The 22,452-nt window shown below is 29.5% G+C and overlaps 1 protein-coding gene and 1 long non-coding RNA gene across 9 annotated transcripts in view; one reads left to right on the top strand and one right to left on the bottom strand.

Moving 5' to 3' along the window:
* Positions 1 to 4,691, bottom strand: part of LOC148312791 (uncharacterized) — a 44,599-nt gene extending 39,908 nt beyond the window's left edge. Inside the window, exon 1 of the long non-coding RNA XR_015838780.1 lies at positions 4,488 to 4,691. This is a non-coding gene — a long non-coding RNA (uncharacterized LOC148312791). The remainder of the gene's footprint in view (positions 1 to 4,487) is intronic.
* The window catches only part of LOC148312788 (matrix metalloproteinase-2-like), a 440,260-nt gene that overhangs the window by 23,474 nt on the left and 394,334 nt on the right, over positions 1 to 22,452 (top strand). Inside the window, exons 1-3 of one of the 8 annotated variants that reach the window (XM_088273042.1) lie at positions 4,745 to 4,851; positions 5,614 to 5,746; positions 11,614 to 12,703. In XM_088273042.1, coding sequence (XP_088129168.1) covers positions 12,146 to 12,703 — 558 coding nt within the window. In that variant the 5' untranslated portion in view covers positions 4,745 to 4,851; positions 5,614 to 5,746; positions 11,614 to 12,145. Of the gene's footprint in view, positions 1 to 4,744; positions 5,095 to 5,517; positions 5,747 to 11,613; positions 12,704 to 22,452 lie in introns of those variants that run through there. The other 7 variants (XM_088272992.1, XM_088273033.1, XM_088273016.1 and 4 more) reach the window with 7 other exon arrangements.

Raw genomic sequence — 22,452 nt, 5'->3', positions numbered from 1 at the left:
AATATGCATGAAATATAAAACATTTAAAAAATTAAAATTACCGAAAGTTTTTTTTTCTTATTTCAGCAAAACCGTGCCTGAGGAGTAAGAAATTATTATAAATTGAATTTATTCATAGAAAGGCATAAGAATTAGAAGATTATAAATATTGAGGCACGTTGTGTACAAATGTCACGTATGAAAATTTGTTTATTGTATTGTACTATTAATTGCTATTTACGAATATTTTAATACTAAAATTAAGTCGATCATGGTCCCATGGTAGTGTTGCGGAGTCAGAAGCCTGTGGTTCGAAACCTACTCCTCAACAATATAACTCAATAATTTGAACTTAGGCCTTCCTAAAAATACTGCCAGTAGCATTTTTAAATATAAGCTTATGTAGTTTCTTATAAACTGCATTGTCGTACTTAAAATTACAGTACATGTGTGTCCATTGTCCTGCTTTTTGCGACGTATTTAAATATAATTTTTCAAATTCAGATAACAATAAAATATCATATTGGACTGGCGATAAAACAACGATATGCATCACACACATTTCTAACTAGCGGTACCTACTTACTTTCTACCGTACTACTGTTTGCGAATCGCTGGAATAGTATTGCCAGCTGTTGACAGTTCTGAAAGAGAAAAAAAATGAAACCTGTCATCCCATCCAGGCGCCCAGGATTATCTTCATAGACTGCCTTTTTATCATAGATCCATTTTTACAAATGACACTTGTGCCTTCCCAGTTGCGTCAGGTCAGTACAAAGCGATACAAACTTTTTTTTTTAAATTGTGATTTTAAATCGGAATATTTTGTTTGATAGGAATGTAAAATAAAGAAAATATTGCGTATGCGTTTGTTTATTATTATTAAGTGATTTTATTTCAGGAAAAATGGTCGGACGAGACGATTAAAAAAATAAATAAAATAACTGACAAGAAAACAGGGTTGAAGTTAATTTAAAATCAGATAACATATACATATTTATATATATATATACACATATTTATATATCGTCTACCTCCGTAGTGTAATGGTCAGCACGCTCGGCTACCGTTCTGGAGGTCCCGGGTTCGATTCCCAAGGGGGGTAAAATAAATATAAGTGATTTTTTCACTGTCTTATTTATTTAATATTACCCTGGACTGGTACCTGAAGCGGAGGGCTGATCACCTTTCCTTCGTGTGTAAACGATCAAGATAACACTGCGTTTATATGACGCAGTGCCCTATGCACCATTGGGGTGCGGATAAGGGTTTTATTATTATATATATATATATATATATATATATATATATATATATATATATATATATATATATATATAAATATATACATATATATATATATATATATATATATATATATATATATATATATATATATATATATATATATATATATATATATATATATATATATATATATATATATATATATATATATATATATATATATATATATATATATATATATATATATATATATATATATATAATTACAAGAGTGGTATTGTACAAGTGTTATTTTTTTTAAGTGATCAACATGTCATTCTACAAAATTAATACCGAATTAATAAATAATAAATAAATATACGACTTCATTTTGCCTTTACGCAATGTCATATATATCCTCGTCTTTGACGTACATATTTTGAATATTAAATAGTTACGACTTTCTAACTTGTTGACGTTTTAATGTACATTATCCAAACTAGTATATTTTATCTTAGAAGTAAAAAAGGAAGCGAGTGTAGAGTAGTGTGAGAGGATTTATCGCGTGCGTTTTAAAAGGAAACCGTCTAAGAATCGATATATTTTATCATCGGCATTAAAGGTGACTCAAATATGAATAAACACATTCCTTAATATCAGATAAAATTTAATATCGTTAATTTTAGGCATTTTTTAAATTATTTTTTTTAAAAAGTTAATAAAAAATATTGGAATTAATCGATTGATGTAATGATCGTTTCCGTGAAATGTTTTAAAAAAAATTGGTAATCAATACTTCAATTATTTTAAGATATATTGTGCTTTATTTACTTTGCAATTAATCTTATATTTCTGAATAGTAGAAAACCCGTAACCTTTTCTGCAGTACGAGGTGCATAAAGCACTGTATCGCTTCAATGCAGCGTTATATTGATCGTTAAATACACGAGGGCAAGTTGATCAGTCCCGCGCTTTAGATACTAGACCTAGGTAATAATAAATAAATATTAGAGTGAAAAATCACTCATATTTATTTTGACCTCTGTTTTTTTTTTCTAAAAATTCCAAAGCAGTAGAACTACGTAGAAAACAAGTAAAGAAAGTTTTTTATTGTTAATGAATATTATATTTAAAAATTGTTTTTTTTTAAGAAATTTCGATTTTTTTTGTATGTTATTAAAATATTTCTGTGTATTTTATATATAATTTATTTTTGTTGGGTAAATAAATTAAGTACAAAAATGGTTTGGATCTGTTCTGAAAAATAAACTTTATACGGAAGTCCATTGCGTCTTATCTGATATTGAATATTTTCTATGAAGTAGGTTATGAAATATAAATGATTATTTTTACATGAATCATGTGGGCATATATAATATAGGTTTTTATATGTATTTACCTTTTTAAAATGTTTTCTAATGACGTTATTTTTTGTGGTTTAGTTTGCGGTTAGACAAACGGTATTTCTACTATGTATTCTAATTAATTATGACAGAAAATACCGTTTAAACTGTAAATACCTTGTTTATCTTATTGATGCGCATAATAAATATAATATCTTCTAATGAATTATAAAAAAAACAGCGTTAAGAAATGCATCAATGCAGTCAATAAAGTCGTGTCGCATGAGATTTGGTAATCATAACAGATATATAAGTTTTTAATTTATAATACCTGTAAAATTAAAGATTATGAAAATACTTTCCCATAAATAAGCCAGATGCGTGCATTCTATAAAGGTAGAAAAGCAGTGCCTACCCTGGATTACTCGCGTTCCATATAGAAACACAGTCAGTGCCTACTATGCCTTTTCCGTACCGAACCCTGCTGCATAATAATAATAATAATAATAAAATTGGATAACTTATATAGCGCCATTTTCGTAAAAAAATACCTCAAGGGCGCTTCACGGTGAATGAATTGGGGAAAATATTATGGTGGAAATGATTTAGAAAACAAATGTGTTTTTAGTCTTTTTCTAAAGATCATCTCACTCTCACTATTTCTAACCATTGGTGGAAGAGCATTCCACGCCGTCGGTCCTGCAACAGCAAAGGCACGCTCGCCAAATTTAGTGCGTTGCTTGCGAGCTGGTAAGATAACTTTGCCCATTGCAGATGTTGTAGCCGATCGAAGCGTGAGACGTCTATCAACCAATTCATCTGGAATACACAGCTCCTTAAGATACTCTGGAGCCATATTGTGTATTGATTTATACATGAGTAGGGAGAGTTTATACTCAACCCTTTCTGGAAAGCGTAACCAGTGGAGTTTGTGAAGTAGTGGGGTGATGTGACTGAATTTAGAAATTCCAAAAATTAGTCTCGCTGCTGCGTTTAACACTGATTGCAGTCGAGTCATTTTATTGTTTGGTAGACCCGTGTATATACCTGATTAAAAACTCCACTGAACTGTGCACGCCACTGAAATACGGGTAATACAATAATTTGTGATTTTTTCGGTAACGATATTTCTTTTCTGTATGTAAAAATATCAGAATTAGTTATTAAAATATAGCTTCCAAATTTTAATACGAATAATAGAAATATATTATTACGGCAAAACAAACAAAATACATCACCAATTTTTAGCTATTGGATAATTTGTACTCCTAGAAGCGGATGCAGGAAAACAATATTGATTATGAATTATCTCATTATACTCGAAGGTTAATTTTAAAATCCGAAATGACATAAATTTGAGTTTAAAGCGATTAGTTTAAAATTATATGTGAATTTTATCTTCATCACTAGATACAACATCATATGAAAAAAACATGAATTTTAATATATTCAAACGCATATTTTATCAGGCAATTTACTTTCAGTATTTAAAACGTTTTAACTTGCCTTATCCAATCACGTATACTTAAAAAATATAATTATATACTGGTAATATGTTTATATTTTATTTCATTAATCACCAACAAAACTGTTTTTTAAATTAAGATTTTATTACATATTTTTGCATATATAATTTTAGTATTCGCAAAATTGATTAACGTACATTAAATATCGTAAGTTTTATAATTGTAATTATGAACTCATATTAAAAAAAGCTCTATGCTGTATATATTAATATATTTTTTAAAAATTGTACGTTAAAGTTTTTAAAAATAATTTTTTAATAACTTTAGAAGTATTATTTTTACAGAATCACTGAAACAAAAACACTTTAATTTAAAAAAATAACTGTCAGAAACATGGTTTAGTATTGACATCAATATCCCAAAAAATAATGATAAACAAACCATATTTATTTGTAGGCAGAATTATACATACGTGCGTTACGCATTAGTACATATCCTAGGACTTAAAACACTCAAATTTATATTCAAACAAAGTAATTTTTGTTTTAATTGAATAATTTAAAATTTCGCTGAAATCGCTTATTTTATGGTTCGAAGGATTCAACAGGATTTACACAGCTATTTTAAAGTGCGTTTGTCGAGTTGAACGATCCGGGCGACCCAGCGTCAGTCTGGACTTGAACATAATGAACACTGAACACAGCGTACAATATTATATCCTGCGAACACAGTTCGTGGTCGTCTGTCGTGCCGAATATACGCGCCGAGTTCTCATATCACGCCGGCTTTTTACGAGAGTCCCGAGCCAACTCTAATACCGAATATCGCCAAATACCGTATATACATAGAATAATATTACCGGCTTTTCCGTAATTTACGGCCCGGTGATGTGAGCACGAACTGTACGCGTATAAAAATTAGTACAAATATTGAGTTCTTACCTGCTTAAATTCAAAGTGCAGACTGTTCATATTTTGGATATGTAATGTGTGAAATTTATCGATATAGATATGTGTTAAAATAAATTATAAGCACACATTAGCTCGACTTATTTTTATTTCAAACTATAAAAAAATAATGTATGTAAATAAATTTAAAACGTATATAGTTTAATAAAGTATATAAAGTCATCATTTATTTTATCTGTAGACTTTATCGATTATTATTTGACATCTTTACTTAGGAAAATATTTTAAATGAACTTTTACAATTTTTTTGTTTGATGTGAACTATATGAAGTTTAGACAGATTATTATTGTTGAGTGATATTTTCGATTTATCTGTGATCAGATGGATCGTGAGCTGTCAAAATTTTAAAAATGGCGGGATATTCCGAACATCACTATTTTTTATTTATTTATTTCTTAAAATATTTTGGATATTTTTTAAATTTAATAGATTCAATAAAGTATTTATAAATACATATAAACAAATTCATGCTCACATCACCGAGGTATTTGAAGAAAATAACATAAAGCTTATAAGGCCTTTTTTATTTACAGTACGTGTTGTTATTTTGTACAAAAATCGATTAAAATCATCAGAACCTACGTATTTAAATAAATATATTTTCTATCCTTACGGATACGTCGACCTAGTTGCCGAAAATTCTCCAAGTAAAAGTGAATCTATATTTTCTTCATGGCTGAATAAGAATTGATGTGTTTGTGTTGTTTTAGTGAGTGAGTAAATACAACGCCCATACATTGCTTTTATTGGACTACATAGAAGGTTTGATACTTTTTTTATAATACCGAATTCATACTGTTTACTATGACAGAATATTTCATTCATAAATACAAAACGTTTTATACAAACGGTGATAAAAGAATGAGGTCGCTCTTATTTGTTTGAATTTTTTGTTAACATGTTCACTTTTGTGAACATTTCTTTTATGTTCGTAACATGGATATTTGAATATTTAGAAATATTTTATAATGATTATCTACCTAAATTAAATTATGCCAGATATGACGAAAAAACGAATTTAGATAATTCCTTTATGATGTCAATGACATAAATTAGTTTGTTTAATATATTATTTAAGAGCATGATTATTTTTGTATTATGGTAATATAACTCTCCTTATCTTTTATCTTTGTGTGATACCATTTAAAAGTGGTATTACACAAAGCGAGTGGAAATATGGAAGGCTGGTCATTTTGATAGCTCAAGACGTGTTGTTGGCTAGTTTGAGTGAGAACTTTTTACTCATATTCACGATTGTTAAACTAACAAATTATAATAAATCAAATATCAAATGCTGTATATATGTACTTACATTTCTATTGGACAACAAAGTTAAATATTTTTATTTCAACCAATTTTATTCCAATGTTTTTGGGTTGACAAAATATAAAGCGTACATATTTCAAAATACTTATTCACTCGCGGAAATTAATGAATTTGATTTACGACACGTAACACGCAATGTTGCATTGTAGGTTCATACATGCAAGTATGTTTGTACTTAAACATTATTATTCATAGATCTGTACGATTCGATATCTGACTCTAGTCTCGTTGTAGCCGATTGTAGTTTGACTGTTATTCTGCAAAGGCAGGGTTCTGAAAAATATCGGAAACTCCAAAAACTAACACTGCAGATTAACATTTATTTAAAGTTTTTCATTATATTGTTTTATTTGGCGGTCACCCAGTGAAAGGATATTTCTGCCATTCTTAAAAACTTATCATCAACATAAAAATGTTATTTGAGTAAAAATCATGCTGCATAATTATTGCGATACGCGGGAGAAATATGTAGTGCATGTAGTCACGTGATGTCGAAAATATACCATTTCGAATTTTTTGACCTTTTTTACCCATATATAGAAAAATCCATAAAATGGTTTTAACCCTCTGTGTTAACTTTCATTTAACTAATAAATTACTGTTGCTCTTTTAATAATATTTAAATAAAGTTATTAACGTATTGTCAATTATCGAAAGCGTTCAAATTAGATGTCATAACACCCAAATGTAGCTTATTCGCATTGATGTTTTTTTAAATTTTATTTTAAATTTTTGATATTTTTTAACTTTTAATTTTTAATTAAATTAAGTTTTGAATTAAGAATTCACTTTTAATTATGTAAACGTACTCTAGCGTAAATTTCGTAACACGTAACAACTTTTGGCCAACCCTGTTTTTCAAAGCTTCCCACTTTCTCTATGTTGAAATGCTTATACCGGAATATCCACGTGCTTGCAAAGCTTAAAATACTAGTGTAAACAATGAAACCAGAATACGATTTGTAAAATAGCACCGTCACAACACTACAATTTTCTGGCTACAGCATGAACTAGGTTATGAAAATAATTGAAAAAATTGCAAAAATAATGAGAAAAATATATATAAAGTAAAAAAGTAAATTAATATCTTAAACTCGGTTACTGGTCAAATAAAATAAAATAAAATATAGTATACAGTTGCTATTTTTTTAAATAAAAAGCAGTGTTGAAATAGTAAACACGAATAAATGAAATTCTATGTAAGTATGCCATACAATAATTAAAAAAAAACATAAAATATGTTTTATTTGTTGGACATTCTACACATTTCTATATTCATCTTACAAAAATACTTTAATGTGACTGTTTTACACATGTATTTTGATAAAAATAAGAAATTTTCGATTAGCACATAAATGTTTTATTTTTGTTTTTTTTTATAAATTATGTAACATATCGCTCACTCCTTTCAAGAACGTCATAAATAAAAAAACTTAATTTTTCAGGAGAACGTTTTTAAAGTTTAAAAATATAATACAGTGTATTAAAAATAAATATCATGCCACTCACTGAACTTTTTACTGTGCAAAAGATCTTTTAAGGTAAAACCTGAAAGTTTTTCTACATTTGAAAAATATTTAAGTGTATTAAAAAAAATTAATCAATACCTTTTCTTTAAAATGCAACATCAACACTTTCTGCCCTGTAGCGGGTAAATATTATTTTAAAAATATGCCTCTTTCGCTGGGATATAGTACATTTTCTGGGCATTCCGAAAACATGCACAACTGAAGATTGACGATTTTCGATTTATGACGCTCTTGAAAGGAGTGAGCGGTATGTAAATAACATATATTTGAAATACAATAAGATATAAACACGTAATCAGTATAAAAATCGTCAAACTGTCTCTTTGAAAATTTAGGCTTACTATACTCTCATAGTTTTACACTGTTGGTCTATTTATTCATAACACAGAATTTAATTTAAACCTGGACGCGAAATAGGTATTATGATTTTCCACCGTAGTAATGTGTGCGGGAACTTTGCTACGCAACTGCACATAGAATTATTCACCTCTCGGCCTTGAGCAGCAACAAAAACATTCGAGATAATAATGGAGCAATTAATTTATTTTTAACTTTTCTGCAATTTCGTATGTAAATTGTTTCTCTTTATTTGCAAATTCATGCATAGGGTGTCCCATGATTGCATCAAAAGTTCATTATTATTAGTTTTTAACCGCTTTAAAAATAATAATCAATGATGGATGCATACTTTATTATGTGGGTATACTGTAACATTATTCATTTTTAAAAACAAAATCATTAAGCTAATTGTTAAATATACATTGTTTATAAAATTCCATAAAATTGTTAAGGTTTAATTAAAATCATTTCACTCATCATTATTATCGATATCGACCTTATAAATTAGGTTTTGTATTTTTGCTTTAACATTATTAGTTTACTGCACAGTTTCTCAAACTTTTTTGATCTAGCGCTCCAGTGCCAAAATTTCTTCGAAGAGGGTTAGAAAATTATCAGAATATAACCTCTGAGAAAAAGAGAGTAATCAAAATATATTGCGCCCTATTAGATCTCCCCTTTGTCTCATAGTAGCCTCTTGTTCTCCCTATAAGACTACTACAGCTCCTTTTGGGGGGCAGTACCCCTCCGTTTGGAGTCTATGGCTCAGGGTTTATTTTATCATTAAAAAGTATTATAATAATACCTAGTGAGATATAGTTAGCATCCATACTTATATATACACACATACGTTCAAAACGGATGCGCAATGTATTTAATTACATATGTAAAATTTTCGAATTATCTACTGATGATGATTCTTCATGCGCTATAAAATATGAAATATATTATTTTTAAGAGAAAAAAATGCTTTCTGTGAAATTTGGAAATATTTACTTTTTGAGTGTTTTTTTACACATTTCATTAAATTAGTGCATCAATTAGTCGCACTAATTAAAACGAATCCGACATGCTGTTGTTTGAAGCTGCATTTCTTTGTTTTTCTTTGTAGGCATTTTTTGTTGTTTTGTTTGGTTCGTGGTTTATTATTGCGCTATTTCTGTTTTCCTTTTGTCGGTTAGGGTTTCACAAAGCATGACTCTGTACGCGATGTTACAAAGGACCTGCATCTAAAATACTTTGTTATTTAAGTCCTTTTAATATTGAATCCGTTTGAGTGTTAGTTTTAGCGTTGACACGGCGCAATATTCTCGAGGCGAGACCTGCATTTTCCAGTGTGCGGTTGCTTCCTTTTGCAATGAAATTTGCCCACCTATGGTTAATTATGGTAACAATATTCGATTTTTTTTGTGTCGTGTATGTTAATATTTGGTTGGTTGGAAGATATTGCTTTTTTGCAATAAGCTCGCCAATGTACTTATTTATTTTCTGTACATGAAGTTTAAATAAATAAAAAAAAATTGTTATATCAGTTTTGTTTTATATTTTTATATCATTAATTTTTCTCAAGATGTTAGAAAAGCAATTATTCCAATTAGATTGTATTGCTTTTGCGTCTTACTATGTCTTACTATATAATTAGGTTTTTTTAATCTTTCACCATTAACGTACTTTTTCCAGTATTTAAAAAAAATCGTGAACTTTATACTCATCTACGTATGTACCTACTGCAACCCAAACTATATTGTAATATTAATTAATTTTTTTGCTTATTTTTTTAAATTAATTGTGTACAGTCGCAAGCAAAAATATATTGCAATATCGTGGTTTCTTTTTCAATTTTAGAAACAATACGTTAATCCTGAGTTTTATTGCATGGATTTTTTACAATACATTTTTTTCAAATACAAAAAAAATTTCATTAATTCCTACAAAATAAAATTACATATATCAATGCATTTAATTAATTAGCACGAAAATAAATATGAATACACAATTTATCATTAATATTGATTTTAAAATAATTATTAATATTTTATTTAAACATTTATTACATCATATTACAGAAATTTTTCAGAAAGTAGGCTGATTTAAAAAAAATTATTGTGCATAATTTTGAAGTTAGAGTGAAGAGAAATCCTCGTGGTATATAAAAATGGTGACTAAAACATTAGTAAGGAATATAATAAATAAAACATATACAGTATAATATCCAAGAATTACCCTAAAGGCTATTGAACTGCAGTATTTTTTTTTAAATATCTGTAAAATATTGTATTTGAAAAAATACGTACACGAATTCATTACTAAAAGGTTAATATAGTTTTTATGATTAGATAGATATTTTATGCTGACATATCAGATAGCTTATCCTATAAAGTAATATTTTATAGGAAACTGCTTAGTTAGACCAGTTAGGGTTCAGTACTTTGAGGTGTGCAAATTATTTTGATTTTAAACGGTAATTCCAGATTGTTACCACCAGCGTTATACAACAATGTTATGTAAATAAATGTAAATTTGTTTTAGTTTTCTTGTCTTGAACCCCAAAAATATTGTCCGATTAATTTGTGACGTAACTCCATCTGTGACGCTTTACTGGAGAAATAAAACTTCGCTAAGTTCTATGTGTATGTAGGAATAAAATAAAGTGAACTTTTGGAATCTAATAATTAGAAAATAATAACATTTCTTTCATAAAATTATATTACATAGATATTCACGGATAAGGCCGACGATATGCAATTTTGTGTGGCGATTTGGTGAACCTTGAATGAAAACACAAATTCAGCACCGGTCATGTGTGGCAAAAATCAAACGAAGCATTGTGAATTCCCATAAACTGGCATCCTGCTAAAGGCATTGTCAAACTTTGGCTCGCGATTAGTATTAATATAATAACATTTAAATTACAAGAAATAGTTGCAACTATAATGCACATTTTAAATAAACTTTGAAGGTAAAAGAACATTATTACTTATGCCTTATTTATTTTGGTCTTATAAAGATCCTATTTCAAATAATATACAATAATATTCATATCCTTACGATTTTATTAAAAAGAAGCACACTATGTTTTTTCGCATACTTAAGGCATATGCAGTTAATGTTAATAATAATAATTAATGTTAATGTGAATTTTTATATGAGAGTTTTCAGATAAATGTGTGGATTTCAATAATACAAAATGTAAAACAAATAAATGTTTATGTATAAGTGCACTTCAGTCTTTGTAAATTTATCCAAGAACGAAACTTAAAGATTTTCATACAATTTGATAAGTCGGGTGCATCTCTTTAAGTATGTAAAGCAAATTTCATCGGTTGACGATAATAATTATTATATTCGATTATTTCCGTAATTAATTGCGGTGCTTCTTCTTTTTTATATTAATGTTCATGATTTGTGCAATAAGTATTTTTTCTTATCTTTCAGGTTTGACTTCAATACCGCAACCTCAAGACGAATGTCCGGTAGGATTATCCATATGCAAAGCTATTACGCTCAAATTAGTTGATGCCAAATTCGATCATCCCATTTCCATTTAAAGAAAACCACGACCAATTATTTTATACCAGACTTCTACTTTCAGAACTTGCTTTATTTAAAAGGATCAAAAAAGAACCGGCGTAACATAATTTTCGGTATATTTAGTTAATCATATCGCTCTGTCTGACCAAAATCTAAATTAAGAAATACCTACGCAGCATTTATGGTCGGTATACCAACCGGACGCATTTACTTTGTACAACACTAACAACTCGGAGCACCGGCTGCGGAGATCATCTAAAATCACAAGTCAAACACAATGTACAGAGCCAATAAGATAAAGGTTGTACAATTATAGATTTCGAATGATCCACCGAGTACCCCAATGTTAGCCAGCTGCAAAACTTCAGAGCGAACAAAGCACAGAAGAAAGTTAGCCCGGTCAAGACATACAAGGTCGTATTCTTAGAAGAGAAAAATGGACGAGCATACCCGAGAAAAAATAAATTCCTCAAACAATCTAGTAAACAAAACCGTGAAAATAAGCAGAAGTAAGAAAAAGATAGAGACCACCGACCAGCCTCGAAGAATCGATCTACTGAGGGTTAAATTAAAAATGACTGACGAGGATTTTGAATCGTGTCCGGATGTGAACGAAGGATCGGAAGTGGCGTCCAGGCATTCCTGCCAGAACACTGCGACAATCGATCGTAACTTGATTTTGGACGTGTTTACAAAACTGAGCTCAGTGCTCGGAGGAGCGATGACAATAGTGAATAGGAAGCGTTACTGTACTGTCGGACGAGACGTGCTTAGCAATGAGCTGAGATGGTGCGTAAGCTCTCGCGAGTGTATTGGTTCGTGCAGTGAAGTGACCGGTGCAAATAAGGGTGCATTATCACCACTTATTTCGAAGGCCTCTCCTCGTCTTAGTGTAATGGAAAGATGTCGGTTTTTACTAGTGACGCTGTTGGTTTTAGGAATTTTTGCATCCCTCCAAGGTGCTTGCTGCGCTATTTATGTGGACGATAAAGTGGTAAGTCTCGCCTTAAATAATCCTAATTGTTAACATTTTGTTTTTATTTGTTCGATGTGTATATTCAAAAGCCTGACCGAAAGGTTTTGAAGACATTTTTTTGGAAAGAAGATATGATTCGTCGTATAAAAATGTGTATTCGGATTAAGATAATACTTACGTGCCGGACAACTAATATGTATATAAACTCTTGTGCCTGACATCTTTGAACAAAGGGACTTACTATTCAATGCATCCATAAAAAAATAAACGAACAATCATCAGTATTATAAAATATTGATTATTGAAAAATGAGTACACTGTGATGAATTAGAAATGTATTGTAATCAAAATTTCATCCCCAAAAATACAGAAGAGGCTTACAGCTGTCAATTGGACATAGTTGCAAATACGTACACCAGTTGACAGTTGCTAATATTTCCCTTTTTCCACTGATGGTAATCTTTTAGTATCACCGTGCAATTTTATACAAAACTCGATTAGTGTCGCGCATTAACTTAGCAGCGTTTTTGCTTTAAACCATTTGTTATACTGCCAATAACTGGTCCTATTACACTACTTGTGTGTATATAAATATCGGCGTCTTTGTAAAACAAAGTATTCGAGTGTTTCTTTCTAGTATTTCATCATCAATTTATTTCATGCTCTTTGTTTCTGCTAAAAGTACCAACATAAATCAATCTCATTATCGAACATATTAGTTACTTTATCGGGTCTGCAGTGGCCACTCAAATAAACATTTACCCTTCGAATACATGTTAAAATTCAACAAGTCCGTTGGTATTGTAAACAGCTTATTAAATTTGTAAATTCTCCTTAAAATGTGATGTTTGTACAAACAACATATGGAAATATTTAAACACGCTCTACCGTTGAAAGGTGTAATGATACGCATTGTTTATAACTTCTGTATTTTGTGTTATTTGCATTATTTCAGAATATCATATGTGAAATATAAAACCATAGGCTTCTTTTCATATTTAAAATTTCGCTTTTATCCGTGTGTTTCAAATGTTAAAAATAATAAAATTCAGATTGTTTTTTTTTTTAATTTAAGAATTTTAGAACATTTAGAAAGTAATATTCTCATATGATTTATTTATACTGGGTACACGCTAACTTTAATTAGTTCATCCCCAAATTATATCTAATTATATATTTTTTAAATTAAAAAAGTAACTAACATTTTATGTTATTTTGTTGGGAGCCCCAGAGAGTGCGAGAGTCATGCTATTATAAATATTACATCAAAAAAGTTTAAAATATGTACCATATGTACTTGAACTACATACATACATGAACATTCGATTTTCCGGGATCGGATTACCGGAAGTTTACAACAAATGGATCGAGGATGTACTGTTCAGTAACTTAGACATCAAAAATATACTTGTATTAAAAATAGCTGAAGTTAAATTAAGTATAGACCCGTTTCACAAAAAAAACGAGTTGAATACATCAAATTTTATAAAGGTATAATTTATATATCTGTCAGCAATTAATTAGTTTTTAAGTTGCTGCAGATTTTTTTTTAAATTGAGTGCTTTTTCCTGAGTAGGGTTTATTAGAATTCATAGTAGAATACTTAGATTTTACAGCCTTATTATTTTATTATATATTTAAGTTTTACTTGGGATATAAAACTATTTATGAAAAAGTGGTATTTACCAAGTAAAATGCTTGGATATTACCATGAACTACTGCCGAATCAATTAATGAACTAATTATTTTAATTCGATATATGACCCCTTAATCTTGTGATACATCATTAGATTCGTCATTTGATTCGGTACCAATTTTTTCAATACTCGTTTTCGTATAAGTTGAGCTTTCTTTACAAAGCACCAAGTAAGATTGAATGATAGTTAATTAATAAAAGTTAACTGAGAGCTTAGCTGAATCACCCATGCGATGAATGACTTACAAATTCGTTTCCTGCCTTCCGGGGATTAATTAACCAACTAATATTGATTGAATCAAATTACATTGAACTGCCCTTTGATATATGTTCCTCGTTAATCTTTTTGATAGACAGAAAACAGAAGTCATATGAATTTATGACGTATATCATACATCATTCTTTGATTAAAAAACTCAGTATAGTTATCGTGGTATTTTGAATTAATAAAAAAAATTATATGATAGTAATTTTTGTTTTTGTTGATAGTGTTCTACAAAGCTTTAGTTAAAATCATTTCTGGCACTAGAGAGTACACAGATTTTAAATTAAAGGTATCTTAACTTGAGACAAAGCGATGGATGTCTAAGGATCCCAGGATGTTCGATTTGGTGTGAATCTTAAAAAAAATAATGCAACACGAATATTGGATAATGTGCAGAATGGTCAACGCTACATAAATGTTTCAAGTAATCACTTAACCCATCCAAATGCCAGGTCATAAGCCCTTGGATGCTCACATTCCTATCGTTTTTCGAATTCAAACTATTGTATGTTGATATGATATCCGTAGGGTGAATAATTGAATGTATGATTTATTATCATATAATATATTGTATTTTATTTATTGTTTCGGCATTAACTTTGTGGTAAGACATGTTACAATGATTAAAGAAAACGCTTGTTTTTTACCACTTGAGTTTTATTAAAGACTACATGTTTCAGAAGTTAAACTTCCATCATTCAGGTCTGTATAATAACTAAAATATAAAATATAAAATTGTTCTATAAATAAGGAGAGGGGAAAGTTAGGGGGAGGGGGTTAGTCAAGGGGCGGAGTTTGAAAACAAAGGAAAAATAGAAAGCAAAGGTGAAGAATTTTGAAACAATATATTATTTAATAAATTATTATTAGAATTTAGGTTTTTTTGGATTTCTAAATTTTCAAGTTAATTCATAATTTGGCCTTTATATGGAACATGGTGTTATAATTTTAATTTATGAGAGTGAAATGAGTGATTAGTATCTATTATATGATTTGCAAATTCCGAAAAATAATTACTAACAAGACCGCTAAGATGTTCTTTGATTCTAATCTTTAAATTTCTCGCAGTTTGGCCTATATATTTTTTATCACAATCTCCACACGAAATTTCAAAAATACCACTTTTTTGTAATAAACCTGTTTTTGATTTTGAGTTATCGAGGATTTTATGTAAATTATTATTTGTATAATATGCAGGTTGGATATGGGAGGGTAAGATTTTTATACAGACCTGAATGATGGAAGTTTAACTTCTGAAACATGTAGTCTTTTATAAAACTCAAGTGGTAAAAAACAAGTGTTTTCTTTAATCAGTGTAATATAAAGTTTGTAGAAATATTATGTATTCTCTTGGAAAAAGGGATTACTACATAGTTGAAATTTCAATCGATGTGAATGTACTTTTGGATAAGTTTATAAATGATATCAGTGGTGTCAATGATAGGTCTGGAAAGGGTGCCAACAATAATACTCATCACCTTACATCTCCAAAAATAAATTATATAACTAAGTTCATTTTCATCAAAGTTTGATCTTTATTTTAGTGGGTGGTCCATTAATTACTTAAACCAATACCCATTATTAATATTAGTAATTAAAAAGTTTTGCTGTTAAAAAAGTTATTAATTCTTTTCATTTATCTGGACCATCAATGAAATGATTCATTCATTTTTGGGTGACTTTAAATTGCTTGCATTTGTAAGTGAATTAAAAATGTATTTTTAGTATTTTTAAAGCCCGGACACACGGGCGATTGTCAAAGCTGGCGAACCAATATAGATGCACTGGTCTTTAAGAATAACACATGTAAAAAATTGACTGTCGTGCGAAAGATGTACAAATCACAATATCTTAAAGTAAAAAATAATTCTTTAGTGGTTACAACAATTTTGTATTGTATGTAGAAAAATATCTCTAAATATATGAATACGAAATAGGATAAATAAACTACAAAAATTAACACCCGTATTCGTAATTTAGCCAAATTCATTACGAAATAAAGACATTAGAATTAGACCGATCGTTTCTGGTAATACTTTAAAGTGTATGGCGCTTGAAACAAAGGAACTTCGATATCGTGGGAACACGCTTTACTCTAACTTTGTGATTGACAAATTGCATTGTGTAGGTTGGCCTTAGTACTTGGTAACTGCGAACATGGTCATGTAATGAACTGTTAACCCTCTGTGTCCCAATACTAAGAAAAAAACTTTTTTATCTTCTGAAAGTATTATTATGTATTATGATTTCGTTTCAGTGAAATGCTTTTTTCTTTTGGTTTTATGCCTATTTTGTAAGAAATTATACCAGTTAATAAACATAACACTGTGATCAAGATAGTAGTGTTCTAAGTGAACCGACCAACAAAACACTCGACGGTCGTGCTTTCATTGTAAGATAATATACGATGATTAAAACTAATGAAAATATTTCATGTAATTACCTTTTAATATGAATTTATTAACCGTTAATTCTGCAATGGAATTCGGCCATATTACCGATTTACCAAAAGCCGGTAATACATACCTTATAGCTATCGGTTTAATTTTAATAAATGTTACTTTTCGAATTCCTTTCATAAGTTTTGTTTCATCCGTTTGTATTTTCACCTGTTCATAAATTTTCCTAATATCCCTAACGCATGATCGCAGTGAGTGCATTTTGGCGGATATCCAAAATGAGCTGTCGGAATAATCTAGGAAGTATTTCGGCATTATTAAAATACGCACAGAGCCCTTTCTAAATTATGAAATTAAAACACGTATATGAGCTATGCGATTTTTAATGGGCTATGTGACCTCATACCTACGCCCATTTAATCTATTAGGTATAAAATTAAGTTAAAGGTCAAGCAATATAAGTCCTAATATTAAGCTTAGTTCACACGGCGATCACGCGTTTATTCGTATGAGAGTTCATTCAAAATTGACGTCGAAATACTACCGAAATCAAGCGGATACCGCCGTATTTCAGTTTTTTCTATAAATAAACGTGCGGTACCATCAACTAATATGTAAGGCAAATGTCACTCTTATGCGAATCCTACATACGTATAATTCTACATACGATGGTACCGAAGAACGGGGCTGGTACTTGAAGTTTGATGTGTTACTTGAGCCAAGTACAAAAAAATATTTAGATCTGTATTTGGTCTACAATAATGAACGTATCGACATGATTCATTGTTTCCCTGACAGGTGACACTTATTGTCACGATACGTTCATTATTGAAGACCAAATACATATATTTTTTTTTGTATTGGGCTCAAGTAACACATCAAAGTGCAAGTAGCCCCGTTCTACGGCAATCATTCTGATTGAATTCATAATTTAATTGATATGTAAAATAATTTATTTTAATCAATAATCTTAAATTTTAATATAAAAAACCGGTGGTCGATTAGCCTATAGTCCCCCTGGTGTTCCAATTCAGGACTTAAGGTTTGTGGCGTGTTTAGATGGGGGAAAAGTGAAGGGGTACTTGTTCGAGGTGTGTTTCACCATGGGTATTAGAAATTAGTGGTTGATTTCAACTTAAATTTAATATTACTTTACACACAATGCAGACAGTGATATATAATTAAATACTGAAATGAGCTTAAAATATATGTAGTCATTATACGTATCTTCTATTTAGTTTTATTTTTATTTTCAAACCAACAGAATATTCAACAAAAATAACATAATATAATAAAATTTAAAAAAAAATAACGTTCCAATTAGAGGTTTTCACATAAGTAATCTAAAAATAAAAATAAACTGTCATGTACATAAAAGTATAACTATATAATTAACTTACATTGCATGTTTTTATCAAATAATACAAATTTTCTTTATCAACTAGTCAAATAGACATCAACAATATTTCTCTTAAACGTATTAAAAGAAACATTATTGATGTCTTTTTCATTAAGCATTAAATTGCACATATCGCAGGTTCGATTTAAAAATGAATTTTGGTAGATCTTCATGAAAGCTTAAAGTTTCTACATCGGACTACATCAGGTATGTAACTCTGTGGACTTCTTTGGTTTGTATAAATTCAGTCTGGAATTAATGACAAAGGAAATATAAGATAAAAACAATAATATTTTAAAACTGATACACATCTAAAACAAATCACCAGTATCGGCGCATTGTAACCGGACCAAAATAAGTTACAAAATATTTAGAACGTAGACTAAATTTTTAACTTGAAAGAATGCGAGAGGGATCCAATTATTTTGACTATCTGGTTGCCCTATTCTCTAATCGCTACGGCAAAATACCGCGTTGCTTATATCCAGTATGAATAAATCACGCAATTTAACAAATCGTGGGCTGAGTCACCCAGCCTGGGTGCTTACTTATTCTCACGGCATGGGGCGGAAAGTACGTACTCAGTTCACGAAACATATTGCGATGTGACATAATCTTATATCATTGTTTTTTGTTGTTATATAGTTTCAAATTGCCTTAGTCAAATCTGCCATGGCTCATAAAGTAACTCATCTTCACAAAACAAACATGAAAATACAAAATACACCATGAAAATATATTGTGCGTTTTTATGTAAGTAAACATTTACTCAAATCACTCGCAGATACAGTTTTCTGTAAATCATCAGTTAAATATTGTCTTAAACGATATTTTGAGTATGTCCAAATTTTTGTTTTTGAATTCAGGATTCGCTTCACATAGAAGGTGTTTTTATTATAAAATTTAATTAATTTTTTATTGAAATATCAAAATATGTGAATTTTTTATTATATTTATTCTGGCTGTTGCGAATGAGGCTTATAACATGTCGTTGGAGGGCAAAAAATTAACACGCACATACGCAATACATATACATAAACAACAAAATTGCGACATATATTTAAAATGCATAGCCAAGCATTAAAAATATGTAGCATTTTACAGTAAAAAATACACGAGAAAAAGTTAACTCAGCTTCAAGAATAGGGCTCTCGACTTAACAATACTATAAGTCAGTGTCACAGAGACATTCGGTTTTCTTACTACACTTTTATAACAGTGTTGATTAATTTATTAACTGCTCGTTAGTTATATAATTAGTTCGACTTTTATGTTTCAATAAATCATTTGGATGTTATCATAATATATGTACCTATATAAACATAATTTAACAATATAAGATATTTTCACTTTAATGAAAATTTCTATACACTAAACAATTTTTTAAAATTAGGTACCCACTGCTTGGATTTTTCACTATTGAGTTTAACGTCATTGACATTTCGAAATGATTTATCGGAATTACAGTTTTAAAAGTTTACTACGTACTTCTGAACATTATTTTTAATGACTTAAGCATAGAAGTTAACTGTATTGAAGATTAATAAGTATTGTTTTATTTTATTTTTATTGAGAAAAAGTATAATTAAAAGATGATTTATCTAGGCTGCGTAGATAATGCGTTATCTTCCATTTGGAATCGATCACCCGATCTGACTACTTATAATAGTAATACTTTTTTTGTATTTCAACAGCATTGTTAACTTGGTGGTATGGTAATATAAAACTCTCCTTATCATAAAAGTGAACGATGAATGATAAGGAGAGTGTTATAATAACAGTCACAAGCATTCGGTGTTCTTGGTCTTTCCACGACGTTTTCGGTATTCATCAACTTCAAATTTCAACTGCATTCGGATTATAAATCTGTTTCTGTATGTTTTAAATCGTTCACTCCATATCGCCCACTCCTTTCAAGAACGTCATAAATCAAAATACTTGATTTTTCAGGAGAACGTTTTTAAAGATAAAAAATATAATACAATGTATTAAAAATAAATATCAAGCCACTTACTGAACTTTTTACTGTGCAACAAAACTTTTTAGGTAAAACCTGAAGGTTTTTTCTCCATTTGAAAAATATTTAGTATATTTAAAAAAAATTATTATACAATACCTTTTCTAAAAATGCAAAAACAATACTTTCTGCCCTGAAGCGGGTAAATATTAAGTTAAAAATATGTCGCTTTTGCTGGGATATAGTAAATTTTCTGGGCATTTCGAAAACATGCACAACTGAAAATTGCCGATTTTCGATTTATGACGTTCTTGAAAGGAGTGAGCGATATGCCCAAGCCAAATTAACTCTTATCCTTATTGGTTGGGTACTTAGTCAGTAATACAAAGCAATGATCAATTTGCTATTATAGCGGATACATAAATGTCTTCGTAAACGTCAAAAGGGACCAATTATGTAAAATTATTTTTAATAGATTCTTGTCTGACTTCTGTATTATTATCTATTGTAATTAATTGTGTGTTAATTATTATTGGAATATTAATTGTGATAAGTCATAACGCCCGGAAAGATATAAATCATTTATTCAACTTGGGTACAGGAAAACATCAATGTTTTACTGTCTACTGCCCTTAGTTGATGAATTACAATGCATTTTACTATTCACGATTCATCCTTCTTTGTATTAAATCAATAAAACTCCTTAAAAATAAACAATAATTCTATTGGCGTCCTAAAGGAGTCCATCCACGATCGAGCCTGTTCAATTTTTACATTGTTGACATCATGCATTTTATTTATTATTCACAATTCATCCTTTTTTGTAATAAATCGATAAAACTCTCCAAAAACAAACAAGAATAATAACACCATTGTCGTGCTGAGGGGCTACATCCACGATCGAGTCTGATCAATGTCTTTGTTGTTGACGTCATGCATTTTATTATTCACGATTCATCGTACTTTGTTATAAATCAATAAAACTCTCCAAAAACAAACAATAATAATATCACTATTGACGTGCTAAGAGATTCTATCCACGATCGAATCTGTTCAATCGTTGTTGACAACGTTCGTGGCTAAGATGAATATTTTTGGGGTTTGGAATGCTCAGTTCGGACGATAGCTTCCAAGTTAAACACAGAAAATATCAAAACATGTAGTATCGCGAATCAAACTGACAATTCGGTAATGTCGGTTTGGAGGTACTTTTTTTCTGACTACCCAAACTTTTCTGATCGTGATTGAGGGGCTTAAAAAGTACTGGAATTCCATACTTACATTTTTTAAAATGATTTATTTGGCAGTATAAATAATTAAAAAAAAACTAGAGGTACAATAATTGTGAACATTTTTTAAAACTATTTATTTGGTAGTATAAATGATAAAAAAAACTAGAGGTAAAATGTGAACAGACTGTAATTATTGTTATATTCAGTTAAAAAATGTGAGTTTATCCGAACACTGTATGAAAAATCGTTATTTAAACGGTTAATTAACGACACAAATGTAATGTATATTTTGTAGATCTTATGTGTATAAACATACTTTTATACATCTTTGAATCTTATACATGGTAGCGTGTAGTTAATCCAAAAATAAATACTTATTCGAAAAGCTTTAAAAAATCAATAAAAAATGTTTTTAAGTGGTAATTTCATTATATTAAAAAAATGAAAATTCCGTTTTTTTGTCCGGTCTTATCAAACATAAAACCGCAAACGTCGGTTCCTTTACGAGCTGATATATTATTCCTTTCTTGGAATTAAAACTAACTTCCTTAATAAGAATACTGATTGCATTCATGAAATTATATTGCATTTTTATCATATGGCCAAATATATGAGTGATTATTTATCTATGCTGTATATTTTTTATGTATATTACAAGTAGGTACGAGTATTACGTATCACGCACACGTACATACTAAGAGGAAATAAAGTTTTTTATTTAGGATATTCCGAAGGATATGATAAAAGTTAGCGATAATGACAAAATCTGTTTATTTTTCTAAATTCCTGGTTATATTTTATTTCCAAGTTTCTTAACAA

Source organism: Brachycentrus maculatus, unplaced genomic scaffold, assembly GCF_059751285.1.
Source record: "Brachycentrus maculatus isolate JH-2025_06_01 unplaced genomic scaffold, ASM5975128v1 h1tg000032l, whole genome shotgun sequence".
Classification (NCBI taxonomy): Eukaryota; Metazoa; Arthropoda; class Insecta; order Trichoptera; family Brachycentridae; genus Brachycentrus; species Brachycentrus maculatus.
This window is presented reverse-complemented; position numbering and strand designations above follow the sequence as displayed.